This window comes from Narcine bancroftii, chromosome 7 (assembly GCF_036971445.1).
Source record: "Narcine bancroftii isolate sNarBan1 chromosome 7, sNarBan1.hap1, whole genome shotgun sequence".
In the NCBI taxonomy this organism is placed as follows: Eukaryota; Metazoa; Chordata; class Chondrichthyes; order Torpediniformes; family Narcinidae; genus Narcine; species Narcine bancroftii.
In genome coordinates this window covers 216037480-216063218 of record NC_091475.1, presented here as the reverse complement: position 1 = coordinate 216063218, position 25739 = coordinate 216037480, and the positions used below count along the sequence as shown (strand labels likewise).

General features: G+C 48.4%; 1 protein-coding gene across 1 annotated transcript; it reads right to left on the bottom strand.

The window, feature by feature from the left end:
• Window positions 1–1030: 1030 nt before the first annotated feature.
• On the bottom strand, window positions 1031–23530 carry LOC138739719 (zinc finger protein 229-like). Its single transcript, XM_069892324.1, has 3 exons — window positions 23199–23530; window positions 18834–19984; window positions 1031–3844 (listed from the first exon to the last, which is right to left on the bottom strand). The coding sequence occupies exons 2-3, from the start codon at window positions 19790–19792 to the stop codon at window positions 3028–3030; spliced, it is 1776 nt and encodes a 591-aa protein (XP_069748425.1). The 5' UTR covers window positions 19793–19984; window positions 23199–23530; the 3' UTR covers window positions 1031–3027.
• Window positions 23531–25739: the final 2209 nt, after the last annotated feature.

Genomic DNA, 25739 nt, shown 5'->3' with positions numbered 1-25739 from the left:
GTGAGAGTGAGAGAGAGAGTGTGAACACTTTCCTGAGATGGTGGAAGGGATCAGCAAGTAAAATCTGTTTTGTTATTTGAAGCTTGCATCTCTAAGTTATTTAAGATGCATCCCAAATAACATGGGGAAGGGAGGGGATAGGGAAAGGGAGGGATGGAGGGAGGTTGGGGGGGAAAGAGTCCGTGGTAGTGATGGCACCTGGTCCCTTCCCCCCCCTCCAGCTGTGAGTTCTTCAGCCCCCTCACCCTGGTTACCCTGATGCCCCATTAGATCTCTTCCTACTCCAACTTCATAATGCTGAACCTCCCCAATCATCTAAGGAAGTGCTTTCTTCATGAAGACATTGGTGTGATGGGTCGAGGAAATGTCCTCCAAGATAGAGACAGCCAGGAATTTAAATTTGCTCACCCTTTTCACTTTTGATTTCCCCAATGATAACTTGACCAATCACCTCTGGTTTTCCTCTTCTAAAGTCTACATTCAGCTCCTTGGTCTTGTCACATTGTTGCAAGAACATTAATCTACGGGTAAACTGTGGAGAGCATTCTGGCTGGTTGCATCACTATCTGGTATGAAGGTGCCAACTCTTGGGAGAAGAATAAACTCCAGAGGGTCATTAACTCGGCCAACAACATCATGGGGACCAGACTTCACTCCATTAAGGACATCTACATGAGGAGGTGTCTTAAAAAAGTGGCTTCTATCCTAAAAGTCCATACCACCCAGGCCGTCCCCCTTTCACTCTGTTACTATCGGGGAAAAGTTACAGGAGCCTAAAGACAAGCACAAGGACAACTTCTTCCTCTCCGCCATCAGGTTCCTAATGATCAATGAACTTTTTGTACACTGTTATTTTTACTTTTTTATCAGAATGCTGTAAAATGGTTATGATATGAATGTTTACACTTTGATGCTGCCGCAAAACACCAAATTTCTTGTCTTGTTAATGACAATAAATTTTAATTCTGATTGGATGTGAAGATAACGTCACCCAGAAGGCATCTCAGAACAGAAGAAGGAGGTCAAAATCTTCTGGTCACAGCCATTTTTATTCAATGTCCACCAAGGTCCAGGTCAGAGTCCATCCATACCAGCCAGCCCAGCAAGTACAAAGTGAATATGAAGCAGTTTAGATGAAAAATTCGATGAACAGGTGTAACAGGCCATTTGGGGATTATACAAACACATGGAGAGCTGAAGTTGCAAGGAAAATCGCCATCGGAACAACAATCTGGACCCCAATCATTGACCCCACGGCAAACTTATATTCCATCCCCTCAATCTTCAACCAGACCGCGTGAACATTGACTTCCAATTTCTGTTCACCCCCTTTTCTTGAGAAGGATAGATGTTATATAGTCAGGTTAATGTGAACTATTTTGTAACTGCATAAGAATACACCTTTTTACTGTAATAACTATAATGCACCACTCTGTGTGTGTGTGTGTGTGTGTGTGTGTACGCGCGAGTGTGTGAGAGAGAGTGAGAGTGTGTGAGAGAGAGAGTGTGAACACTTTCCTGAGATGGTGGAAGGGATCAGCAAGTAAAATCTGTTTTGTTATTTGAAGCTTGCATCTCTAAGTTATTTAAGATGCATCCCAAATAACATGGGGAAGGGGAAGGGAGGGATGGAGGGAGGTTGGGGGGGAAAGAGTCCATGGTAGTGATGGCACCTGGTCCCTTCCCCCCCCTCCAGCTGCCTATCTCTCTGTCCCCCTTTCCTCCATCTCCTGTCAGAGAGACCCTCTGCCCTCTCCCTGTCACTTCTCAGCCTCTTTCTCTTCTCCATTCCCACCAATATCCACCTATGACCTCTGACCAGTGACTCAGTGCTGCTGCCCCCCTGCACATTGTCCACCTCCCTCTGTATTCATAGGTCTGTCAAGAACTACACACCTGGTAGCCCGTTCCCAATGTTCACTGCCCTCAGGGTAAAATATTTGCCCCGAACATCACTCTTAACCTTCCCACTTCACGTTAAACATTAACGTGTGATGCTTTAATGGAGAGAGAAAATGCTGACTGTCTATCCTGAATATTCACTTTTTTTTTCTTTGGCTTGGCTTCGCGGACGAAGATTTATGGAGGGGGTAAAAAGTCCACGTCAGCTGCAGGCTCGTTTGTGGCTGACAAGTCCGATGCGGGACAGGCAGACACGGTTGCAGGGGAAAATTGGTTGGTTGGGGTTGGGTGTTGGGTTTTTCCTCCTTTGCCTTTTGTCAGTGAGGTGGGCTCTGCGGTCTTCTTCAAAGGAGGTTGCTGCCCGCCAAACTGTGAGGCGCCAAGATGCACGGTTTGAGGCGTTATCAGCCCACTGGCAGTGGTCAATGTGGCAGGCACCAAGAGATTTCTTTAGGCAGTCCTTGTACCTTTTCTTTGGTGCACCTCTGTCACGGTGGCCAGTGGAGAGCTCGCCATATAACACGATCTTGGGAAGGCGATGGTCCTCCATTCTGGAGACGTGACCCATCCAGCGCAGCTGGATCTTCAGCATCGTGGACTCGATGCTGTCGACCTCTGCCATCTCGAGTACTTCGACGTTAGGGATGTAAGCGCTCCAATGGATGTTGAGGATGGAGCGGAGACAACGCTGGTGGAAGCGTTCTAGGAGCCGTAGGTGGTGCCGGTAGAGGACCCATGATTCGGAGCTGAACAGGAGTGTGGGTATGACAACGGCTCTGTATACGCTTATCTTTGTGAGGTTTTTCAGTTGGTTGTTTTTCCAGACTCTTTTGTATAGTCTTCCAAAGGCGCTATTTGCCTTGGCGAGTCTGTTGTCTATCTCATTGTCGATCCTTGCAGCTGATGAAATGGTGCAGCCGAGATAGGTAAACTGGTTGACCGTTTTGAGTTTTGTGTGCCTGATGGAGATGTGGGGGGGCTGGTAGTCATGGTGGGGAGCTGGCTGATGGAGGACCTCAGTTTTCTTCAGGCTGACTTCACTATCCCCATGTGAACTTACTGGTGTCCGGAGAGCTGAGAGAACACCTTGTCACATGGGAAGCAGGTGAACAAAGTCTCCCTGATCTAAATTTTTTGGTGGTCCTGTTGAGAGGACTGTGCAAATCCCTTGCTACCAGAGACAGGCCTCTCCCTGGTGTGAACCCGCTGATGTGTCCGCAGATTGGAGGACTGAGAGAACCCCTTCCCACATAGAGAGCAGGTGAAGGGTTTCTCCCCGGTGTGAACCCTCTGGTGCATCAGTAGGCTAGAGGATCGAGTGAATCCAATCCCACACAGGGAGCAAGTGAACGGTTTTTCTCCGGTGTGAACCCGCTGGTGTGCCTGCAGGTTGGACGGCTGAGAGAACCTCTTCCCACACAGGGAGCAGGTGAACGGTTTCTCCCCAGTGTGGACCCGTTGGTGGGCCCGAAGGCTGGAGGGATCAGAGAACCCCTTCCCACACAGGGAGCAAGTGAATGGTTTCTCCCCAGTGTGAATTCTCTGATGTCCTTGCAGGACAGAGGGCCAAGAGAACCCCTTCCCGCACACGCGGCAGGTGAACGGACTCTCCCCAGTGTGAACACTCTGGTGGGCTCTAAGGCCGGAGGAGCGAGAGAACTCCTTCCCACACAAGGAGCAAATGAATGGTTTCTCCCCAGTGTGAATCCGCTGGTGTATCTGGAGGCTGGAGGATTGAGAGAATCGCTTCCCACATATGTGGCAGGTGAACGGTTTCTCCCCAGTGTGAACTCTATGGTGCATCAGCAAGTTAGAAGATTGGGTGAACCCCTTCCCACACATGCAGCAGATGAATGGACCTTCCCCAGGGGGAATACACCCGTGCTCCTCCAGCTCCTTGGAGGTTTGAAAGCTCTTCACACAGTCAGAACAGGGGAATGATCTCCCCCTAGTGGGGACACACTGGTGTTGCTCCAGTGTGTCAGAGCTGGTGAATCCCTCCCCACACTCAGAACAGGCGAATGATCTCTCTCCAGGGTGAGCGCAGGGATGCGATTCCAACAAGTCCAGAGAAAGCCCCTCCTCACCACACACTTTACTCTGGAATGTTTTATCTGCCGGATCACTGGTCAGCTGACCCTCCATGTCAGCCTATTCGCTGAAGTCCAGTTCACACACTCAATGGGTGTGAGGTTTCTCTGTTCAGTGATCTCAGTGATTCCAACTCAATGATAAATCTGGCTGATAGTACAGTCCCAAGGAATCCAGACGGAGTGTCAGACCACAACCTGGCGTTGTCTGATGCTTTCTGTCTGGAAACGCATCGCTTTCTTAACCCTGTGGAGAGAAGATGGCGGAGTGAGAGGGAGCAAGGCATTCTCTGCAGCCAGTGTTCCCGGACAATAGACCCTGGAGGCATAGCCAGTAACATGACAAACCATGAAAGGGTCCTAAACTGTGAGGAGGATCAATATGGACAAGTAGACACATGATGTCAGAACCATAAATCCCCCTCCCCCAATCAATTCTCACCACTTCTCTCTCCTCTCCTGCCAACTATATCCAATTATCACCATTTGTCTGTCGGTCTGTCCTCTTCCCCCTGCCTTTTCTTCCCTTCTAAACACACATGAAATTTGTTAACTTTGTCAACCATAAAGAAGACAGAGAGACGCCACTTTGTCCAGCACCTCTTACAGAAATGAGGTCCCCGGCAAGGAATGAACGTGCAACAGGGATAACGGAAAAATAGATGGTTACAAGGTAGGAAGTGCTTAGAATTTTTTTGGTAAGTATATGTAGATCGGCTCAATGTCAAGGGCCAAAAGCCAGTACTGTTCCCCTAAGGTCGAGTGTGAACATGTTGCTGCTCCTGTAGTTCACCTTGTAGGGGCCATCATAGGGTCACTGAAGAGCAGGAGGAATGCCCACCTGGGCGAACAAACACAGTTGTCTTTAAGTCTGCGGGAATCAAGGTGGGGTGGCATTTGTGGTGGGAGGGTGGCTGGGATGTGAGGGAGCCCAACCTGTCCCTTAGTTTCTGCAGTGCTGCCCCTCCTGCTGTGTCTGTGCCCTTGGTGGTGGGGAGGAATTCTCCAGGGAGCATCAAAAGGGCCCTATATACCAACTCAGCCGAGGACAACCAGTGGACAACTTCCACCAGGGATCCGTGACCAATGGACAACACCCACCAGAGAACCATGACCAATGGACAACCCCCACCAGAGAACCATGACCAATGGACAAACCCCACCAGAGAACCATGACCAATGGACAACCCCCACCAGAGAACCATGACCAATGGACAACCCCCACCAGGGACCTGTGACCAATGGACAACACCCACCAGGGACCATGTGACCAATGGACAACACCCACCAGGGATCTGTGACCAATGGACAACCCCCACCAGGGACCCGTGACCAATGGACAACCCCCACCAGAGAACCGTGACCAATGGACAACCCCCACCAGGGATCCGTGACCAATGGACAACCCCCACCAGAGAACCATGACCAATGGACAACCCCCACCAGAGAACCATGACCAATGGACAAACCCCACCAGAGAACCATGACCAATGGACAACCCCCACCAGAGAACCATGACCAATGGACAACCCCCACCAGGGACCTGTGACCAATGGACAACACCCACCAGGGACCATGTGACCAATGGACAACCCCCACCAGGGATCTGTGACCAATGGACAACCCCCACCAGGGACCCGTGACCAATGGACAACCCCCACCAGAGAACCATGACCAATGGACAACCCCCACCAGGAACCTGTGACTTGCCCCACCAGGGCCTTTTGTCCCCATTATTATGATTGATTCTGCCCTCAGTGAGGGTTTCACCCCCACCCCCCTCCTGCTGGTCCCCGTTGGCCCCAATGGGTCCGTTTCCCGGCCTTTCGGCCCCAATCTGGTCCGGCCCATTGTGGGCTCTTGCGACTCCTCCACAACAAACACGGCCCAGGAGCAGCTCCAGCCCCAGCAGCTGCTCCCCGCCCTCATACATATTCATGGTCTTCAGCCTGGACAGAACTTCCCCAAATTTCCGACTCACCAGCAAACCCTTCCTCACACACAGGTTGCAGGGATCCAACATGACTGCTCAGACACGTGACCACAATGGGCCAATCAGATAAATGGTCAACCTGACCTGCACATACAGCAGGCGGTCAGCAGGTGGAGCTGAGAACCACCAGTGACGTCACCTTCCCCGGATCTCTCCTCAGATCATCTCCCTCTGTCACCCTGATCCCGCCCCTCCCCGATCCCACCCGCGTCTCCCCTGGTCCCCCCGCCCCGACTGATCTCACGCTGGTCCCCTCCTCATCTCCCCCAATCCCTCCCAGATCCCACCCGATCTCACCCGGGTCTCCCCCTGATCCCGCAATCCCTCCCAGATCCCACCCGGGTTTCCCCTCGTCGCCTACCTCCCCGATCTCACCCGGGTCTACGCTGGTCCCCCCATCTCACCCTGGTCCCCCCCTGATCCCCCCAATCCCAGATTCCACCTGGGTCTCCTTTGGTTCCCCCCCCCCCTCCCCGATCTCACCCGGGTCTACGCTGGTCCCCCCATCTCACCCTGGTCCCCCCCTGATCCCCCCAATCCCAGATTCCACCTGGGTCTCCTTTGGTTCCCCCCCCCCCTCCCCGATCTCACCCGGGTCTACGCTGGTCCCCCCATCTCACCCTGGTCCCCCCCTGATCCCCCCAATCCCAGATTCCACCTGGGTCTCCTTTGGTTTCCCCCCCCCCCCCCGATCCCACCCGGGTCTCCCCTGGTCCACCCCCCCGATCTCACCCTGGTCCCCCCCCCTGATCCCCCATTCCCTCCCAGATTCCACCCAGGTCTCCCTTGGTCCCCCACCCCGATCTCACTCTGGTTCCCCACTGATTCCCCCAATCCCTCCCAGATCCCGCCCAGGTCTCTCCTGGTCCGCCCCCCGATCGCACCCTGGTCCCCCACTGATCCCCCAATCCCTCTCAGATCCCATTGGGTCTCCCCTGGTCCCCCCCTGATCCCACCCGTGTCTCCCCTGGTTCATCCCCATCCCACCCGGTTCCCATCCTGATCCTTCCTGGTCACACCCTGATCCCTCACTTCTGCGTTAATGAAGGCCCTGTCGGCCGCGCAATGGCACCTGCTCCTGGTGGCTATGGGCTTGCAATCTGAAGACTGCGGAAGGGGTTACCTTTGGCGTGGATGGGGGCAGTCACTGGGCAGTGTGCTGTTGAATGTGAGCAGGGATGCGACTTGCTGAAAGCGAGGGTAAGACTTTGGAGATGGCACTGGAAATCCAGCCCTAAGATGACTGGGCCACAGAGATTCTGGATCAGGCCTGAACTGCGGGGGGACCCGACACATCAATCCGGCGAGGTCGGAGCGGTGTGGCAGTGTGTCCAAACCCACAGTAGGGCTGTCAGGTATGAGGTGGAAGAAGAAGAGGAAGATGAATACAACCCAGAAGCTTTAGAAGAAGAAGAATTGTTACTTTCTGCAGCTAGACTCATTGAAGGTAGGCCTAGGCCTAAGGCTTTAGGAAAACCTACTTCTCCAATTAAAGTTGTTGTTTCACCAAAGACATCTTCCCCAGTCTTAAAGGCCCCTGTAGCAGGGATGGAAGTTAATCTTATATTTGAAGAACTTATCAAACAAAATGAAAATATGTCTTGTATGACTCAAGGCTTTGAAACTTTAAATGATCAATTTTCTGGTATGAAGGAAAAAATGGCTGGTATATGTGTAGAAATTACATCTGTTAAAGTTGATGTTAATAAGTGTTTAACAGCAGTGGACACTGCACAAGATAAATTTAAGAAGATAGAAGAAGCTTTTATGACTCTAAGTACCGTGTGGACCATTATGTGGAGAGAATGGACCATATTGAGGATTAGTTTACAGGCTGGGATGTTCAGAAGAGAGATCTGCTACAAAAAATTGATTCGTTGGAAAATCAAAGTCGTCGTAATAATATTAAGATAGTTGGACTGCCGGAAGATATTGAAGGTTCAGATCCTGTTAGATTTTTTTCGGAAATGGATTCCAGAAATGTTGGGAGTTGAATTTTTTTTCTGGACAGACTGGAATTAGATCAAGCTCATAAAGTGTTAAGGAGAAAACCTTTTCTGGATCAATTGCTGAGAACGGTTCTTTTCAGATGTTTGCAATATCAGGATAGAGAAATGATTATGCAGTTCAGAAAGCTCACCTTGATCAAAGGCCCTATGATGATTCAGGGCAATAGGATCTTTTTTTTATGCTGATTTAAGTCAGGAGATTATTAAGAGATGGAAAAAGTTTAATCTGGTCAAAGCAGTGCTGTGGAAGCAAGGGTATAAGTTTACTTTTTGGTATCTGGTGGCACTTAAGGTGTTTTGTGTGCCAAATCAGTCTCAATTTTTTGAGAATCCTTATGGTGCATTAACTTTTGTTAATTCCTTACCAGATTTGAAGAAATCGGTGGGGAAAATGTTTGAGATTAAGATTAGGAATGGGAAAAAGAAGTTGGAATCAGAATCGCTGATTGATGTTGAAGATGAAGCTTGATGTAGCGTGGAATCATTGGGATGAATAAAAGGGACTTGTGTATTTTAATGTTCGGTTTGGGGGGAGGGGTTGATTCTGCTCCTTTTAAACTCAATTGCCACTTGCGGTATTGACTGCACCTGGTTAACAGAGGGAGGTCCTACTATTGTAGTAGTACATTTTAAAAATTGTTTTAGAAGGTTTTTTTTTTATTGTTTGAAAGGTTTTTTAAGGGTTTTTATATATCTAACTAATTGCTGTGTGAAGGGTCAATCTCAATATATAAAGAAAATGAAGGTTGATATTGCTTTTTTGCAAGAGACTCATTTGACTGAGAAAGAACATATGAAATTGAAAAGAGATTGGGTAGGACATGTTTTTGCATCTTCATTTAATTCTAAATCTAGAGGTTTGCTATTTTAAACCATAAGAAGATACAATTTCAGTTGGAATCATTCTCTGGCATATCGGGTAGAGTGCTTGTGGTGAAATTTTTGATGAATATTTATGCACCCAATGAAGATGATGAAGAATTCATCTCTGAAACTTTTTAAAATTTAGGTCAAGCTAATGGAAATATTTTGGTTAGTGGTAATTCTAATTGTGTGTTGGATCCATTATTGGATAAATCTCCAAAAACTGCTAAACGGATGTTAGATGTTATGAAAGATTTGAAAGTGGTGGAAATTTGGAGGAACTTAAATCTGACAGAAAAAGACTTCTTTTTATTCACCCAGACGTGATTCTTTTTCTAGAATTGACTTTTTCTTAGATTCAGTATAGTTGCAGGGTAGATTTATATATGCGGAGTATAAGAGTAGGATTTTGTTAAATACATGTTCGGGTCTGGATAATGTATAGACCCTTTATCAATGGAGGTTTAATGGGATGTTTCTGAAACAATTATATAGCAATAAGTTATATTAAAGATCATATTCAGTCTTATTTGCAAAAGAATACAAATTCAGTACAAAGTAAATTTGTTTTGTGGGATGCGTTAAAAGCTTATTTAAGAGGTCTGATGATCAGTTATTCTGCAAGAATTAAGAAACAACACTTGGCAGAGAATCAAAATTTGGAGAAGTAGATAACTATTAGAGAAAAGGAATTACAGCGAAACTTGACTGAGGATAAAAAGGCTTTTTGACTAAGTTGAAATTACATTATAATACAATGCAAACATATGAATATGAAAAATTAATACAGAGATCCAAACAGCATTATTATGAGTTAGGAGAACGAGCACACAAGGTTTTAGTTTGGCAATTAAAGAATGAACAGGCATCGAGGACAATAAATGCTATAAGAAATAATACAGGAGTTATTTTAAACCTCACAAAATTAATGATGACTTTCACTCATTTTAAAAACCCAACACCCAACCCCAACCAACCAATTTTCCCCTGCAACCGCTGCAACCGTGTCTGCCTGTCCCGCATCGGACTTGTCAGCCACAATCGAGCCTGCAGCTGACGTGGACTTTTACCCCCTCCATAAATCTTCGTCCGCGAAGCCAAGCCAAAGATATGCTTCTGAAGTAAGTCAGGATGAGGAACATTTTTAGCTGCTTTGGACGATCAAGATAGGTTAGAATTGGAAGTTCCTTTTACTGATTTAGAAATTAAAGAAGCTATATTGAATATGCCAAATGGAAAATCGCCTGAAAAAGATGGGTTTATGGTAGAGTTTTATAAAGAATTTTATGTTTTGTCTCCTGTTTTTATGGATGTTCTTAAACAATCTACAGAAGAGCAAGCATTTCCAGAAACCTTTTCTAGAGCTATAATTATAGTTATTCCAAATAAAGAGATCTGATGAAAGTTGCATCATATCATCCAAAATCTTTATTAAATGTAGATTATAAGATAGTAGCTAAGGTATTGTCAAACAGACTTGCGAATTATTTACTGTGTTTAATACATGTTGATCAAGCAGGTTTCATTAAGAACAAATTTTCTTTCGATAATATTGTTAGATTGTTGACGTTGATTAATGTGTCAAGACATTGTTTGAATCAGTCATTGATAGTAGCATTAGATGCGGAAAAGGCACTTGATCGAGTTGAATGGTATTTTGTATTTAAAGTACTTGAAAGATTTCAGTTTCAACCTTTTTTTTATTGGTTGGGTTAAAGCTTTGTATAAAAATCCTACAGCTAGGGTGATGAATGGGCAAATCTTGGATACGTTTAATTTAACACATTCTACTAGGCAAGGTTGTCTTTCGTCACCAGCCTTGTTTGCATTGGTAATAGAACCATTAGCCCAAGCTATAAGACAAAATGATAAAATTAGTGGGATTAAAAAAAAATGAAGAGGAATACAAGATTAATTTGTTTGCAGGTGATGTATTAATATATTTAACAAATCCTCAACAATCGTTACCATATCTGCAAAACTGTTTGGTACAATATGGAGAAATGTCTGGTTATAATGTTAATTTAGATAAGAGTGAAATATTACCAATTACAGAGGAAGATTATCCCATAAATATTTGTGTATAATGCATGTTTCATGTATTATGCGACCCTTCCACCATTTTTTAGGGGAAAAGGGAGAAAAATTTTAACCCTGTGTATAATACGACCCACTCCCCTTGCCTGCCCGATTCGTACTGCCATATCCCCCACTCGCCCGCCCGAGTTGGGCTGATGTGTCACTCTCCTCCCTTGCCCACCTGATTTGCGCTGTTGTCTCTCTCCCCCTCACCCGCTCAAGTCGTGCTGGCATCTCTCTCCCCCCTCACCTGCCTGAGTCATGCTGCTGTCTCTCCCCCCCCCCCCCCCCCGAAACTAGGCAGCTGCTGATGGTCTTACCTATTGTTAAACCTGGCAGAAAAAAATTTAAATAATAACTTTCTGTATAATGCGACCGCCCCCTACTTTGAGCTCGAATTCAGTGCCAAATTTTTCACATTCTACACGAATACTTACGGTGTATGACTTGTAAACAGATTACACAGTTTAGATGGGCTAAGAAAATTAAATATTTTGGGGTAATGGTTTATGCGGATTATGCTTATGCTGTGCACAGAATTTAACATGTATAAAGTTCACCAGGCTTTGGTGCTCAAAAGATAAATGTTTACCATTCAGGAGAATGGCATTTGCAGAGAGAGGTTTGTTATTCCAGGATTTCCACAACTGAGGTACCATCATTAGTCACCTCAAGCTCTCGCTGATTAAACTAGCCCCATCAGGATTTTCCAGATGGTAACCTCTTTCTGTAGGCTACCACTACAGAGTTCCATTTATTCCTCTTATTCTAAGAGAAACATCAGACAGATAGCGCTTCCAGCCATCCACTGCTTTGGAACTTTCTGTTTCCAATCAGCTCTTCCTGGCTTGGTTCAACCGTGACTGTTCAGTGTCACACCCACTAGTTGAGAGGGCTTGTTTTCTCCTCCTCTCCCTCTCTTTATTTCATCTGAACTGCCAGAGAGGCCATGTGACTCTCTCACTTGCAAAACCCCCACCTTCTTCAGCGAACAACAGGAGTTCTTCTCCTTGGTCAAGATGTTGTCTTAGATCAACAAAACCCAGGACCGACTTTTCTGTGCACTCTGTCAAAACCCTTGAAAAGAGCTTCCAACAGCCAGAGGGTCTCTAGTCCATTCATTTTATGACATCAGTTCAATTAGCACCTACTTGCGAAATGTGCATCACATTCTCCAGAGATCCTGCAATGTTATTGAATATGAATCCTTCAGATTTTCAAATAAGATCTGTTTTAAAATGTGTGTATATATGTAACCTAGTAATCTTACCAAAATCCCAAATATTTATAATCCATTACAGTAGCGAGAAAATGTATAGCTGTTACATGGAAAAACAGCGCAGAGTTGAATAGACAAAGATGGCATAGTGAATTACAATCGTGATTTTATTAGGAAAAAATAACTTATAATTTGCAAAATAATTACTTTTTTTGTTAAAATGTGGAGCTTATATTTAGAACATATGGCCATAGATCTTAAGTAAATGATATGTACAGAGTTGGCACACCAAACAGTTAATATTAAATACCCGGATAAAAACAATTTAAGGCTCTGAGGGAGGGGGGTGGGTTGGGAGGGGATAGTTTAGATGAGGGGAGTGGGGAAAGGAAGTTTTGTTTTCTTTTGTATGTAATATTCCTTTTTTGTTATGTTTATAGAACCTTCCTGAGCGGTAATCATTTCCCTTCAGGCGCTAAAGCCTGGTGAACTTTATAAATATTCAATTCTGTGCAGTCTAAGAATTGCCTGCAACCAGTTGTAATGGAGGATTTAGACCAACTTATGCAAGAAGGGATGCAGTTGATAGGAAGACATTATCTAAATTTACACTATGGGGCCCAGGGATGCATATGAATCAGTAGATATTATCCAACTTCCACCATGAGGCCAAGAGATGCAGTTGTCTTTTGTTGGTCGCAGACTGTCAGGAGACCTTGAAGAAAATTAAATCATGTGTTCAAAGAGATAAGATCTGAAGTAAACAACTGTTGGGTAATATAAGCCATGGTCCCACTGCTGAAGTTGGAGACTCTCCAAGAGGTGGCAACATTTCTCAGCAAGAAGAAGAACTTCAAGATTCCAAACCAACGTCCCGGTCCGGGGAGGTGGAGAAGCTGCTATCGGCACCCAGACAACCTACTACAAGTGTGCAGTCCTTGCCTCGCTTCAGCAGTTGGGACCAGTCCAGGTGTTGATAAGTATAATTGGGAAGGGCTTGCATATTGTATTCAGCTTTAGATTTATTAATAAAGCCTTGTATAAACTGAACTGCTCTCAGTGTGTGTGTCTATTTTCTTTCAGTAGCTCAAACATTGTGACCAATCTAAAATGAACAAAATGAGAGGTATAAGTTTACCCAAGACACCAGTGAACTTGGAGGAATGAGAAGTGAGATTGGACTTTGAACCAAAGAACTTTTCTGAACTTACACACACATTACATACATGTGCACTTAGAATTAGAAGGGGGTTAAGTTAGGGTAGTTAAGTTAATAGTGATATGTTAAAGTGTGATTCTGATTTCATGTTTAAGGATAATTAAAAGCAACTTTTGTTTAAGTAACTATTTGTCTTGGTGAATATCTATTGCTGCTGGGTTTTGGGGTCCTTTGGGCTTGTAACATTTTTGGGGATTTGTTGTTTGCTGGATACCCACAACTGATTTATTTTAATCAGCCACTTCAGTGTCTTGCTGAAGAAACTTGCCCCATCAGGATTCTCCAGATGATAACCTCATTCTTTCAGGTCACCAAGAGAATTCTTTTTTGTTTTTCTTGCATCAAGTGAAATATTAGGCAGGCAGTCCTCTCCTCTTGCATAAACCACAAGGGCTTTGACCAGGCTGAACTAAGCACTCACAACCCAGCTTCTAAATGGGGTTTTTCCACAAGCTTTCCAGCTTGTCCTGTTTCAGTCCCAGCTACTGCTGCTGACAATAGCACTACAAAACTGATCTCTCTGAGAAAAAAATGTTCAACTCTCTCTGCTTGCAAAATCCACATGACCCTCTTAGAACAGCAAACTGCACTCCAGAGAGCCTGCAGTTCCTCCAATCTCTTTCATCTGTTGCTTTTCAAAACAACAATCTATTAGTGAAGTCTCTTGGACACTCCCCAAAGTTTTTGCAAAAGCCCCCAGGAGCCACCCTGTCTGGCTTCAGCAGAGCTCCAGCATTTTAAATGAGATCTGTTTTGAAGTGTTTGTTAGTGTGACCTACACTAAAAAACCAGCCCCAATTTATCTCATTTTTGGAGGAATAACCAAAATAGGATGTATACAGTGAAGGGGAGGGCATTGAGAAATGCAGAGGAACAGAGGGATCTTGGAATAATGGGTCAGCATTCCTTGAAGGTGGATTCTCAAGTCGATAGGGTGGTGAAGAAGGCTTTTGGTTTGCTGGCCTGTATAAATCATAGCATAGAATATAGGAGCTGGGGTTGATGTTGAGACTGTTTAAGGCCTTGGTGAGGCCAAGTTTGGAGTATTGTGTGCAGTTCTGGTCTCCAAATTATAGGAGGGATCTAAATAAGATTGAGAGGGTGCAAAGAAGGTATACAAAAATGTTGCCTGGATTGCAGTATCTTGAATATGGAGAAAGATTGAGTAGTCTGGGACTTTATTCATTGGAGCGTAGAAGGTTGAGGGGGGATTTGATAGAGGTATTTAAAATTATGAAAGGAATAGATAGAGTTGATGTGACTAGGCTCTTTCCCCTGAGGGTAGGGAAGATTGGAACAAGGGGTTATAAATTAAGGGTTAGGGGGCAAAACTTTAGGTGTAATATAAGAGGATGCTTCTTCACTCAGAGAGTGGTGGCTGAGTGGAATGAACTTCCGGAAGAGGTAGTTTCAGGGTCAATTCTGTCATTTAAGAGGCTAGATGAGTACATGGATGATAGGGGGTTGGAGGGTTATGGGCATGGGAGTGGGTAGGCAGAACTAGTGGAGTTTCACATAAAACGGTGCTGACTGGAAGGGCTGATATGACCTGTTTCCGTACTGTAAATTGTTGTATGGTTATAAAACATATATAAAATCAATACAAACACAATATAATCTGTCACACCTTACAGTCAATGGGACTGGGTCGAATAATAGTTTCACCACAGAATAAATGGGCCAAATGACCTGGACTTTCACTGGTCACCATCACATCAGAGAAAATTTGACCAGCTGAAAGAAATAATTTGAAGAGAAGTGGAGTTGAGATTTAAAAAAACTCTCAATCTGCAAGTAGATGCATCCTAACAGCATTAGTACAAGAAGAAAAACAAATAGCTTTTGGCTCAAAAACACTAACAACAGCAGAGACTAGATATTCCAATACTGAGAGAAAACTATTGGTGGTCGTATACAGATGCGAGAAGTTTCACAAGTTTCTGTATGGAAGAAAGTGTATCGTGGAAAATGATCATCGCCCACTGGAACATATCCAGAGAAAGACCCTAAACAAGGCACCAGTTCGACTGCAGAGATTACTACTACGACTTAAAATACATACCAGGCAAAGAGATGGTGCTTGCTGAAACCTTGTCACAACTTTTCCAGAATGGAAAATATGAAATGGAAGACGTGGGGATCAAGAGACATGATCTCGTCAGTGTGACCAGTAATAAACTAAGCCAGATCAGAGAAAGGACGATGTTTTGGAAATGCTTTCTCAACAAGTCATACAAGGATGGCCAGAGCAGATAAAGCAGATACAGCCTTCAAGACATCAGTATAGGTCTATGAGAGGCAACATATCGTTGGAGAATGGTGTTCTGCTGGCTGGATCAAGACTGATTATACCTGAAACAATGCAGGAAGAGATTCTCCAGAAAATACATGAAGGTCACATAGGAATGGAGAAATGCAAACTCAGAATGAAGTCAGCCATGTACTGGACTGGTATATATGACATCAAAAATATGGTGGCTACATGTCAAATATGCCAAAAGTACAGAAACACACAACAAAAAGAGGAAATGATTTCCACAAAAGTACCTGGCAGGCCATGGCACACAGTGGGAGCAGACTTGTTCACCAAGAATCAAGAGTGGTATTTAATAGTAGCCTGTTCCATTCATCAAAAGAATGTCAAGTATCACATCAGAAATGAGAGCACTGCTTGCTGAACAAGGAATACCCGAGCAAGTAATGTGTGACAATGGAACACGGTTCACGTAACAAGAATTCCAAAGACAAGTGCAAACTGTGAAACACACATTAGTTAAGTGTCGCAAAACAAAAGAAGACCCATATCTGACTCTTCATTACGAGAAACACCTTTAAGGGCTGACATGAAGTCCCTGGCAGAACTTCTAAATGGCAGGAGATATAAAACAACTCTGTCAAGCAAAATACACCTTCCAGAAGACCAGGAGGAAACCAAAAGAAGACTGGCTGTCACACAAGATGAAGGACGCCAGCATTATAACAAACATTGCCAGAACTCTTCAGAGGGCAGCATGTGCATATTCAAGAGCTGATGTTGAAAATATGGACCCGAGCAAAAGTCTTCAGTGAAGCTGAGAAACCAAGATCAGACATTGTCAAGACAGACTCTGGCAAACAGCTGAAGAGGAATAGAATTCACATCCTGTCAACACAAGGTGTGATATACCAGCAAAGCCTGCAACACCAATATCAAGTGAAGAGACCACAACCATTAACACTGAAACATCTACACAGCAATTGTCAGGTGAAGCACAACAAGTTTCACATCACCTACATGTGTACCAGCAACACAGAGCCCGATGGTCGCAGCCAAATCCACCAGATGGTGAAGTATCAGTTCACGCAGACACACACACACAGTGCAATATCGATACAAACTATTTAAAAATAGTTTTGTGTAAATAAACAAGTGTACAAGTTCAGTTACTTAAGTTGCACTGGAAAGAAAGGTAAAGAAAAGTTTTTCTTTAACTTGAGAAGGATAGATGTTATATAGTCAGGTTAATGTGAACTATTTTGTAACTGCATAAGAATACACCTTTTTACTGTAGTAACTATAATGCACCACTCTGTGTGTGTGTGTGTGTGTGTGTGTGTGTACGCGCGGGTGTGTGAGAGAGAGTGAGAGTGAGAGAGAGAGTGTGAACACTTTCCTGAGATGGTGGAAGGGATCAGCAAGTAAAATCTGTTTTGTTATTTGAAGCTTGCATCTCTAAGTTATTTAAGATGCATCCCAAATAACATGGGGAAGGGGAAGGGAGGGGATAGGGAAAGGGAGGGATGGAGGGAGGTTGGGGGGGAAAGAGTCCATGGTAGTGATGGCACCTGGTCCCTTCCCCCCCCTCCAGCTGTGAGTTCTTCAGCCCCCTCACCCTGGTTACCCTGATGCCCCATTAGATCTCTTCCTACTCCAACTTCATAATGCTGAACCTCCCCAATCATCTGAGGAAGTGCTTTCTTCAAGAAGACATTGGTGTGATGGGTCGAGGAAATGTCCTCCAAGATAGAGACAGCCAGGAATTTAAATTTGCTCACCCTTTTCACTTTTGATTTCCCCAATGATAACTTGACCAATCACCTCTGGTTTTCCTCTTCTAAAGTCTACATTCAGCTCCTTGGTCTTGTCACATTGTTGCAAGAACATTAATCTACGGGTAAACTGTGGAGAGCATTCTGGCTGGTTGCATCACTATCTGGTATGGAGGTGCCAACTCTTGGGAGAAGAATAAACTCCAGAGGGTTATTAACCTGGCCAACATCATGGGGACCAGACTTCACTCCATTAAGGACATCTACATGAGGAGGTGTCTTAAAAAAGTGGCTTCTATCCTAAAAGTCCATACCACCCAGGCCGTCCCCCTTTCACTCTGTTACCATCGGGGAAAAGTTACAGGAGCCTAAAGACAAGCACAAGGACAACTTCTTCCTCTCCGCCATCAGGTTCCTAATGATCAATGAACTTTTTGTACACTGTTATTTTTACTTTTTTATCGGAATGCTGTAAAATGGTTATGATATGAATGTTTACACTTTGATGCTGCCGCAAAACACCAAATTTCTTGTCTTGTTAATGACAATAAATTTTAATTCTGATTGGATGTGAAGATAACGTCACCCAGAAGGCATCTCAGAACAGAAGAAGGAGGTCAAAATCTTCTGGTCACAGCCATTTTTATTCAATGTCCACCAAGGTCCAGGTCAGAGTCCATCCATACCAGCCAGCCCAGCAAGTACAAAGTGAATATGAAGCAGTTTAGATGAAAAATTCGATGAACAGGTGTAACAGGCCATTTGGGGATTATACAAACACATGAAGAGCTGAAGTTGCAAGGAAAATCGCCATCGGAACAACAATCTGGACCCCAATTATTGACCCCACGGCAAACTTATATTCCATCCCCTCAATCTTCAACCAGACTGCGTGAACATTGACTTCCAATTTCTGTTCACCCCTTTCCGAGTGTCTCTTTGCCTATCTCTCTGTCCCCCTTTCCTCCATCTCCTGTCAGAGACCCTCTGCCCTCTCCCTGTCACTTCTCAGCCTCTTTCTCTTCTCCATTCCCACCAATATCCACCTATGACCTCTGACCAGTGACTCAGTGCTGCTGCCCCCCTGCACATTGTCCACCTCCCTCTGTATTCATAGGTCTGTCAAGAACTACACACCTGGTAGCCCGTTCCCAATGTTCACTGCCCTCAGGGTAAAATATTTGCCCCGAACATCACTCTTAACCTTCCCACTTCACGTTAAACATTAACGTGTGATGCTTTAATGGAGAGAGAAAATGCTGACTGTCTATCCTGAATATTCACTATCCCCATGTGAACTCACTGGTGTCCCGAGAGCTGAGAGAACACCTTGTCACATGGGAAGCAGGTGAACAAAGACTCCCTGATCTAAATTTTTTGGTGGTCCTGTTGAGAGGACTGTGCAAATCCCTTGCTACCAGAGACAGGCCTCTCCCTGGTGTGAACCCGCTGATGTGTCCGCAGATTGGAGGACTGAGAGAACCCCTTCCCACATAGAGAGCAGGTGAAGGGTTTCTCCCCGGTGTGAACCCTCTGGTGCATCAGTAGGCTAGAGGATCGAGTGAATCCAATCCCACACAGGGAGCAAGTGAACGGTTTTTCTCCGGTGTGAACCCGCTGGTGTGCCTGCAGGTTGGACGGCTGAGAGAACCTCTTCCCACACAGGGAGCAGGTGAACGGTTTCTCCCCAGTGTGGACCCGTTGGTGGGCCCGAAGGCTGGAGGGATCAGAGAACCCCTTCCCACATAGGGAGCAAGTGAATGGTTTCTCCCCAGTGTGAATTCTCTGATGTGCCTGCAGGACAGAAGGCCGAGAGAACCCCTTCCCGCACACGCGGCAGGTGAACGGACTCTCCCCAGTGTGAACACTCTGGTGGGCTCTAAGGCCGGAGGAGCGAGAGAACTCCTTCCCACACAATGAGCAAATGAATGGTTTCTCCCCAGTGTGAATCCGCTGGTGTATCTGGAGGCTAGAGGATTGAGAGAATCGCTTCCCACATATGTGGCAGGTGAATGGTTTCTCCCCAGTGTGAACTCTCTGGTGCCTCAGCAAGTTAGAGGATTGGGTGAACCCCTTCCTACACACGCAGCAGGTGAATGGACCTTCCCCAGGGGGAACACACCCATGCTCCTCCATCTCCTTGGAGGTTTGAAAGCTCTTCTCACAGTCAGAACAGGGGAATGATCTCCCCCTAGTGGGGACACACTGGTGTTGCTCCAGTGTGTCAGAGCTGGTGAATCCCTCCCCACACTCAGAACAGGCGAATGATCTCTCTCCAGGGTGAGCGCAGGGATGCGATTCCAACAAGTCCAGAGAAAGCCCCTCCTCACCACACACTTTACTCTGGAATGTTTTATCTGCCGGATCACTGGTCAGCTGACCCTCCATTTCAGCCTATTGGCTGAAGTCCAGTTCACACACTCAATGGGTGTGAGGTTTCTCTGTTCAGTGATCTCAGTGATTCCAACCCAATGATAAATCTGGCTGATAGTACAGTCCCGAGGCATCCAGTCGGAGTGTCAGACCACAACCTGGCGTTGTCTGATGCTTTCTATCTGGAAACGCATCGCATTCTTAACCCTGTGGAGAGAAGATGGCAGAGTGAGAGGGAGCAAGGCATTCTCTGCAGCCAGTGTTCCAGGACAACAGACCCTGGAGGCATGAAAGGGTCCTGAACTGTGAGGAGGATCAATATGGACAAGTAGACACATGATGTCAGAACCATAAATCCCCCTCCCCCAATCAATTCTCACCACTTCTCTCTCCTCTCCTGCCAACTATATCCAATTATCACCATTTGTCTGTTGGTCTGTCCTCTTCCCCCTGCCTTTTCTTTCCTTCTAAACACACATGAAATTTGTAAACTTTGTCAACCATAAGGAAGACAGAGAGTCGCCACTTTGTCCAGCACCTCTTACAGAAATGAGGTCCCCGGCAAGGAATGAACGTGCAACAGGGGTAACAGAAAAATAGATGGTTACAAGGTAGGAAGTGCTTAGTATTTTTTGGTAAGAATATGTAGGTCGGCTCAATGTCGAGGGCCAAAGAGCCAGTATTGTTCCCCTAAGGTCGAGTTTGAACACGTTGCTGCACCTGTAGTTCACCTTGTAGGGGCCATCATAGGGTCACTGAAGAGCAGAAGGAATGCCCCCCTTGACGAACACACACAGTTGTCTTTAAGTCTGCGGGAATCAAGGTGGGGTGGCATCTGTTGTGGGAGGGTGGCTGGGATGTGAGGGAGCCCAACCTGTCTCTTAGTTTCTGCAGTGCTGCCCCTCCTGCTGTGTCTGTGCCCTTGGTGGTGGGGAGGAATTCTCCAGGGAGCATCAAAAGGGCCCTGTATACCAACTCAGCCGAGGACAAATTAGTGGACAACCTCCACCAGGGACCCGTGACCAATGGACAACCCCCACCAGGGACCTGTGACCAATGGACAACACCCACCAGGGACCATGTGACCAATGGACAACCCCCACCAGGGATCTGTGACCAATGGACAACCCCCACCAGAGAACCATGACCAATGGACAACCCCCACCAGGAACCATGACCAATGGACAACCCCCACCAGGGATCCGTGACCAATGGACAACCCTCACCAGGGACCTGTGACCAATGGACAACCCCCACCAGAGAACCATGACCAATGGACAACCCTCACCAGGGACCTGTGACCAATGGACAACCCCCACCAGAGAACCATGACCAATGGACAACCCCCACCAGGGACCTGTGACCAATGGACAACACCCACCAGGGACCATGTGACCAATGGACAACACCCACCAGGGATCTGTGACCAATGGACAACCCCCACCAGGGACCCGTGACCAATGGACAACCCCCACCAGAGAACCATGACCAATGGACAACCCCCACCAGGGATCCGTGACCAATGGACAACCCCCACCAGAGAACCATGACCAATGGACAACCCCCACCAGAGAACCATGACCAATGGACAAACCCCACCAGAGAACCATGACCAATGGATAACCCCCACCAGAGAACCATGACCAATGGACAACCCCCACCAGGGACCTGTGACCAATGGACAACACCCAACAGGGACCATGTGACCAATGGACAACCCCCACCAGGGATCTGTGACCAATGGACAACCCCCACCAGGGACCCGTGACCAATGGACAACCCCCACCAGAGAACCATGACCAATGGACAACCCTCACCAGGGACCTGTGACCAATGGACAATCCCCACCAGAGAACCATGACCAATGGACAACCCTCACCAGGGACCTGTGACCAATGGACAACCCCCACCAGAGAACCATGACCAATGGACAACCCCCACCAGGAACCTGTGACTTGCCACACCAGGGCCTTTTGTCCCCATTATTATGATTGATTCTGCCCTCAGTGAGGGTTTCACCCCCACCCCCCTCCTGCTGGTCCCCGTTGGCCCCAATGGGTCCGTTTCCCGGCCTTTCGGCCCCAATCTGGTCCGGCCCATTGTTGGCTCTTGCGACTCCTCCACAACAAACACGGCCCAGGAGCAGCTCCAGCCCCAGCAGCTGCTCTCCGCCCTCATACATATTCATGGTCTTCAGCCTGGACAGAACTTCCCCAAATTTCCGACTCACCAGCAAACCCTTCCTCACACACAGGTTGCAGGGATCCAACATGACTGCTCAGACACGTGACCACAATGGGCCAATCAGATAAATGGTCAACCTGACCTGCACATACAGCAGGCGGTCAGCAGGTGGAGCTGAGAACCACCAGTGACGTCACCTTCCCCGGATCTCTCCTCAGATCATCTCCCTCTGTCACCCTGATCCCGCCCCTCCCCGATCCCACCCGCGTCTCCCCTGGTCCCCCCGCCCCGACCGATCTCACGCTGGTTCCCTCCTCATCCCCCCCAATCCCTCCCAGATCCCACCCGATCTCACCCGGGTCTCCCCTGTTCCCCCCCCCCCAGATCTCACCCTGGTCCCCCCCTGATCCCCAAATCCCTCCCAGATCCCACCCGCGTCTCCCCTGGTCCCCCCGCCCCGACTGATCTCACGCTGGTCCCCTCCTCATCTCCCCCAATCCCTCCCAGATCCCACCCGGGTTTCCCCTCGTCGCCTACCTCCCCGATCTCACCCTGGTCCCACCCCCCCCCCGATCCCACCCGGGTCTACGCTGGTCCCCCCATCTCACCCTGGTCCCCCCCTGATCCCCCCAATCCCAGATTCCACCTGGGTCTCCTTTGGTTCCCCCCCCCCCCGATCCCACCCGGGTCTCCCCTGGTCCACCCCCCCGATCTCACCCTGGTCCCCCCCCCCTGATCCCCCATTCCCTCCCAGATTCCACCCGCGTCTCCCCTGGTCCCCCCGCCCCGACTGATCTCACGCTGGTCCCCTCCTCATCCCCCCCAATCCCTCCCAGATCCCACCCGGGTCTCCCCTCGTCGCCCACCTGCCCGATCTCACCCTGATCCCGCCCCTCCCCGATCTCACCCGCGTCTCCCCTGTTCCCCCCCCCCCCGATCTCACGCTGGTCCCCCCCTGATCCCGCAATCCCTCCTAGATCCCACCCGGGAAGGGAAGGGACTTGCTGAAAGCGAGGGTAAGGCTTTGGAGATGGCACTGGAAATCCAGCGCTAAGATGACTGGGCCACAGAGCTGGGGATTGACCAAGAGCCTGAACCCAAGGTCAAATCCATGAGCAGCATCCGAGGGCTGTGATGGAGTGGTCCTAGGCTGCGATAGCAATGGGCAAGTTCATGGGCTAGATTTTGAGCTTTCGTGTCAGGGCCACTGTCGGATGCATGAAGCTCTCGGTACGACCTCTAGGACTGGACTTTTATGACCTTCCTGTCGACAGCAATGTCCATCATTCAGCAGCCAAGTCCCTGGGGAAAGTCCCTTTTTAAGGTAGTGGACGCGAGGTCACTGCTCCCCCATGGACGAGGGAAACAGTGGGCAGCAGCTTCCTTCCCAGGCATGGGGTGCGTCGGGTCGGCAATTCAGGTCTGCGCTCACGTTGACCCCGTTGTCCCATCGATGAGCTGTCAGTGCCCGGCTGGCACCAGATGACGGGGCCTGGTGGACACACATGGCGTCAGTGCAGTCGGGCGACTCGAGCGGCAGTGAAGCTGGAGGTCAGGTCATCTGAGCGAGCGGAAGTGACATGTTGGTGTGGATGGAAGTGACGTCATCAGCGTGGGGGGGGGAGATGGCGGTCGGCGGGGCAGGGTTGGCGGCTGGGCCATCCGTGACGTTGGCAGTGCGGGCGCAGGTGACGCGTCAGCACACGTGACCCTGTCCAGCTGGTGGCGGTGGCCACCGCACTCCTGACCGGCCTGGTAAGGAACACTTTCTTCCCGCGTCAGCAATATCACGAGCTCTCGCTGGGCAGCGTTCGTGACCGCACCAGGACCTGCAGCTGCCATCACGTCCTCCACGTCGAGCCCTTCGGCCGCACCTGCCACATTGGGGTGAGGGGAGTCGGGCATTGAAAGCCTCAGCATGAAGGACGGAGGCTCCAGGGAGCGGAGCACCTCCATTGTCCTGGCGAGTGAGGCGATTTCTGCCCTGAGCCCCTTGAGTGCGGCCCTCGCACGCAGGCGTCTTGGATCAATTGCTCCACCTCCCTTCGGTCACTCGGGTCTCAGTCAGGCACGGGAGGGCGAGCGCCCGCAAGGCCCGGAGAGGCATCTGCCATCTCCCCTGGCTGCTGGAGCGTGATGCTGAGCAGGTCCCCCAAGGGGCTTGTACATGCTCTCTGGGATGGCTGTCGCAGCTTCCTAGTCCAGCAGTCTCGACGGCCTGCACAGCTCAGGGGCCCGGCTTGCTGATCAGCACCGTGAGCCGGTTTGGCTTCGCGTTGATCTCCTCCATCGCGTGCCTCCAGATCTCAAAGCATGTCTGGGCATCCGGGTGTTGAGGTTCCATCTCCAGGCTTCCGATAATCGGAAACTTCCCCATGGTTTCTCTTCAAAATGTGACTGGACTAAATTGTGGTGCTGAAGTAGCAGCGAGCAAACACAAAACTGTAACAGGCTTTATTCCACTAAAAGTCTGAACACCAGTTCATGCCTCCTGGCTCCCAAGATGCCTGATTGACAGCTGGCCAGGTGGAGTCATCCCCCTTGGGGGTCTATTCAGGTCGACTGATTGACAGCTGGCCAGGTGGAGTCATCCCCCTTGGGGGTCTATTCAGGTCGACTGATTGACAGCTGGCCAGGTGGAGTCATCCCCCTTGGGGGTCTATTCAGGTCGACTGATTGACAGCTGGCCAGGTGGAGTCATCCCCCTTGGGGGTCTATTCAGGTCGACTGATTGACAGCTGGCCAGGTGGAGTCATCCCCCTTGGGGGTCTATTCAGGTCGACTGATTGACAGCTGGCCAGGTGGAGTCATCCCCCTTGGGGGTCTATTCAGGTCGACTGATTGACAGCTGGCCAGGTGGAGTCATCCCCCTTGGGGGTCTATTCAGGTCGACTGATTGACAGCTGGCCAGGTGGAGTCATCCCCCTTGGGGGTCTATTCAGGTCGACTGATTGACAGCTGGCCAGGTGGAGTCATCCCCCTTGGGGGTCTATTCAGGTCGACTGATTGACAGCTGGCCAGGTGGAGTCATCCCCCTTGGGGGTCTATTCAGGTCGACTGATTGACAGCTGGCCAGGTGGAGTCATCCCCCTTGGGGGTCTATTCAGGTCGACTGATTGACAGCTGGCCAGGTGGAGTCATCCCCCTTGGGGGTCTATTCAGGTCGACTGATTGACAGCTGGCCAGGTGGAGTCATCCCCCTTGGGGGTCTATTCAGGTCGACTGATTGACAGCTGGCCAGGTGGAGTCATCCCCCTTGGGGGTCTATTCAGGTCGACTGATTGACAGCTGGCCAGGTGGAGTCATCCCCCTTGGGGGTCTATTCAGGTCGACTGATTGACAGCTGGCCAGGTGGAGTCATCCCCCTTGGGGGTCTATTCAGGTCGACTGATTGACAGCTGGCCAGGTGGAGTCATCCCCCTTGGGGGTCTATTCAGGTCGACTGATTGACAGCTGGCCAGGTGGAGTCATCCCCCTTGGGGGTCTATTCAGGTCGACTGATTGACAGCTGGCCAGGTGGAGTCATCCCCCTTGGGGGTCTATTCAGGTCGACTGATTGACAGCTGGCCAGGTGGAGTCAGCCCCTTAGGTGGACTTCCTCTAGGTACAGAGATTGTCCCCTGCAGTCGACTGGTGGTCATATCACCACACTGACCACCGGTGTCAGGTGAATGCTACAGTCAGTTGAGGAGCAGTAGATGGCTGGATGAGGACACGGGATAGGCAGACTGCCATTGGCAGACTGACACATAGGCTGCTGGTTTATGTAAGCTTCTTT

Bases quoted from the DNA above. Each gene is read 5' to 3' on its own strand.
- LOC138739719 (XM_069892324.1), bottom strand. From the start codon at position 19,792: ATGGAGGGTCAGCTGACCAGTGATCCGGCAGATAAAACATTCCAGAGT. The intron at 3,845-18,833 runs GCCTGTCTCTGG...CACTAGGGGGAG, and splicing joins CGGGTTCACACCAGGGAGAG to ATCATTCCCCTGTTCTGACT.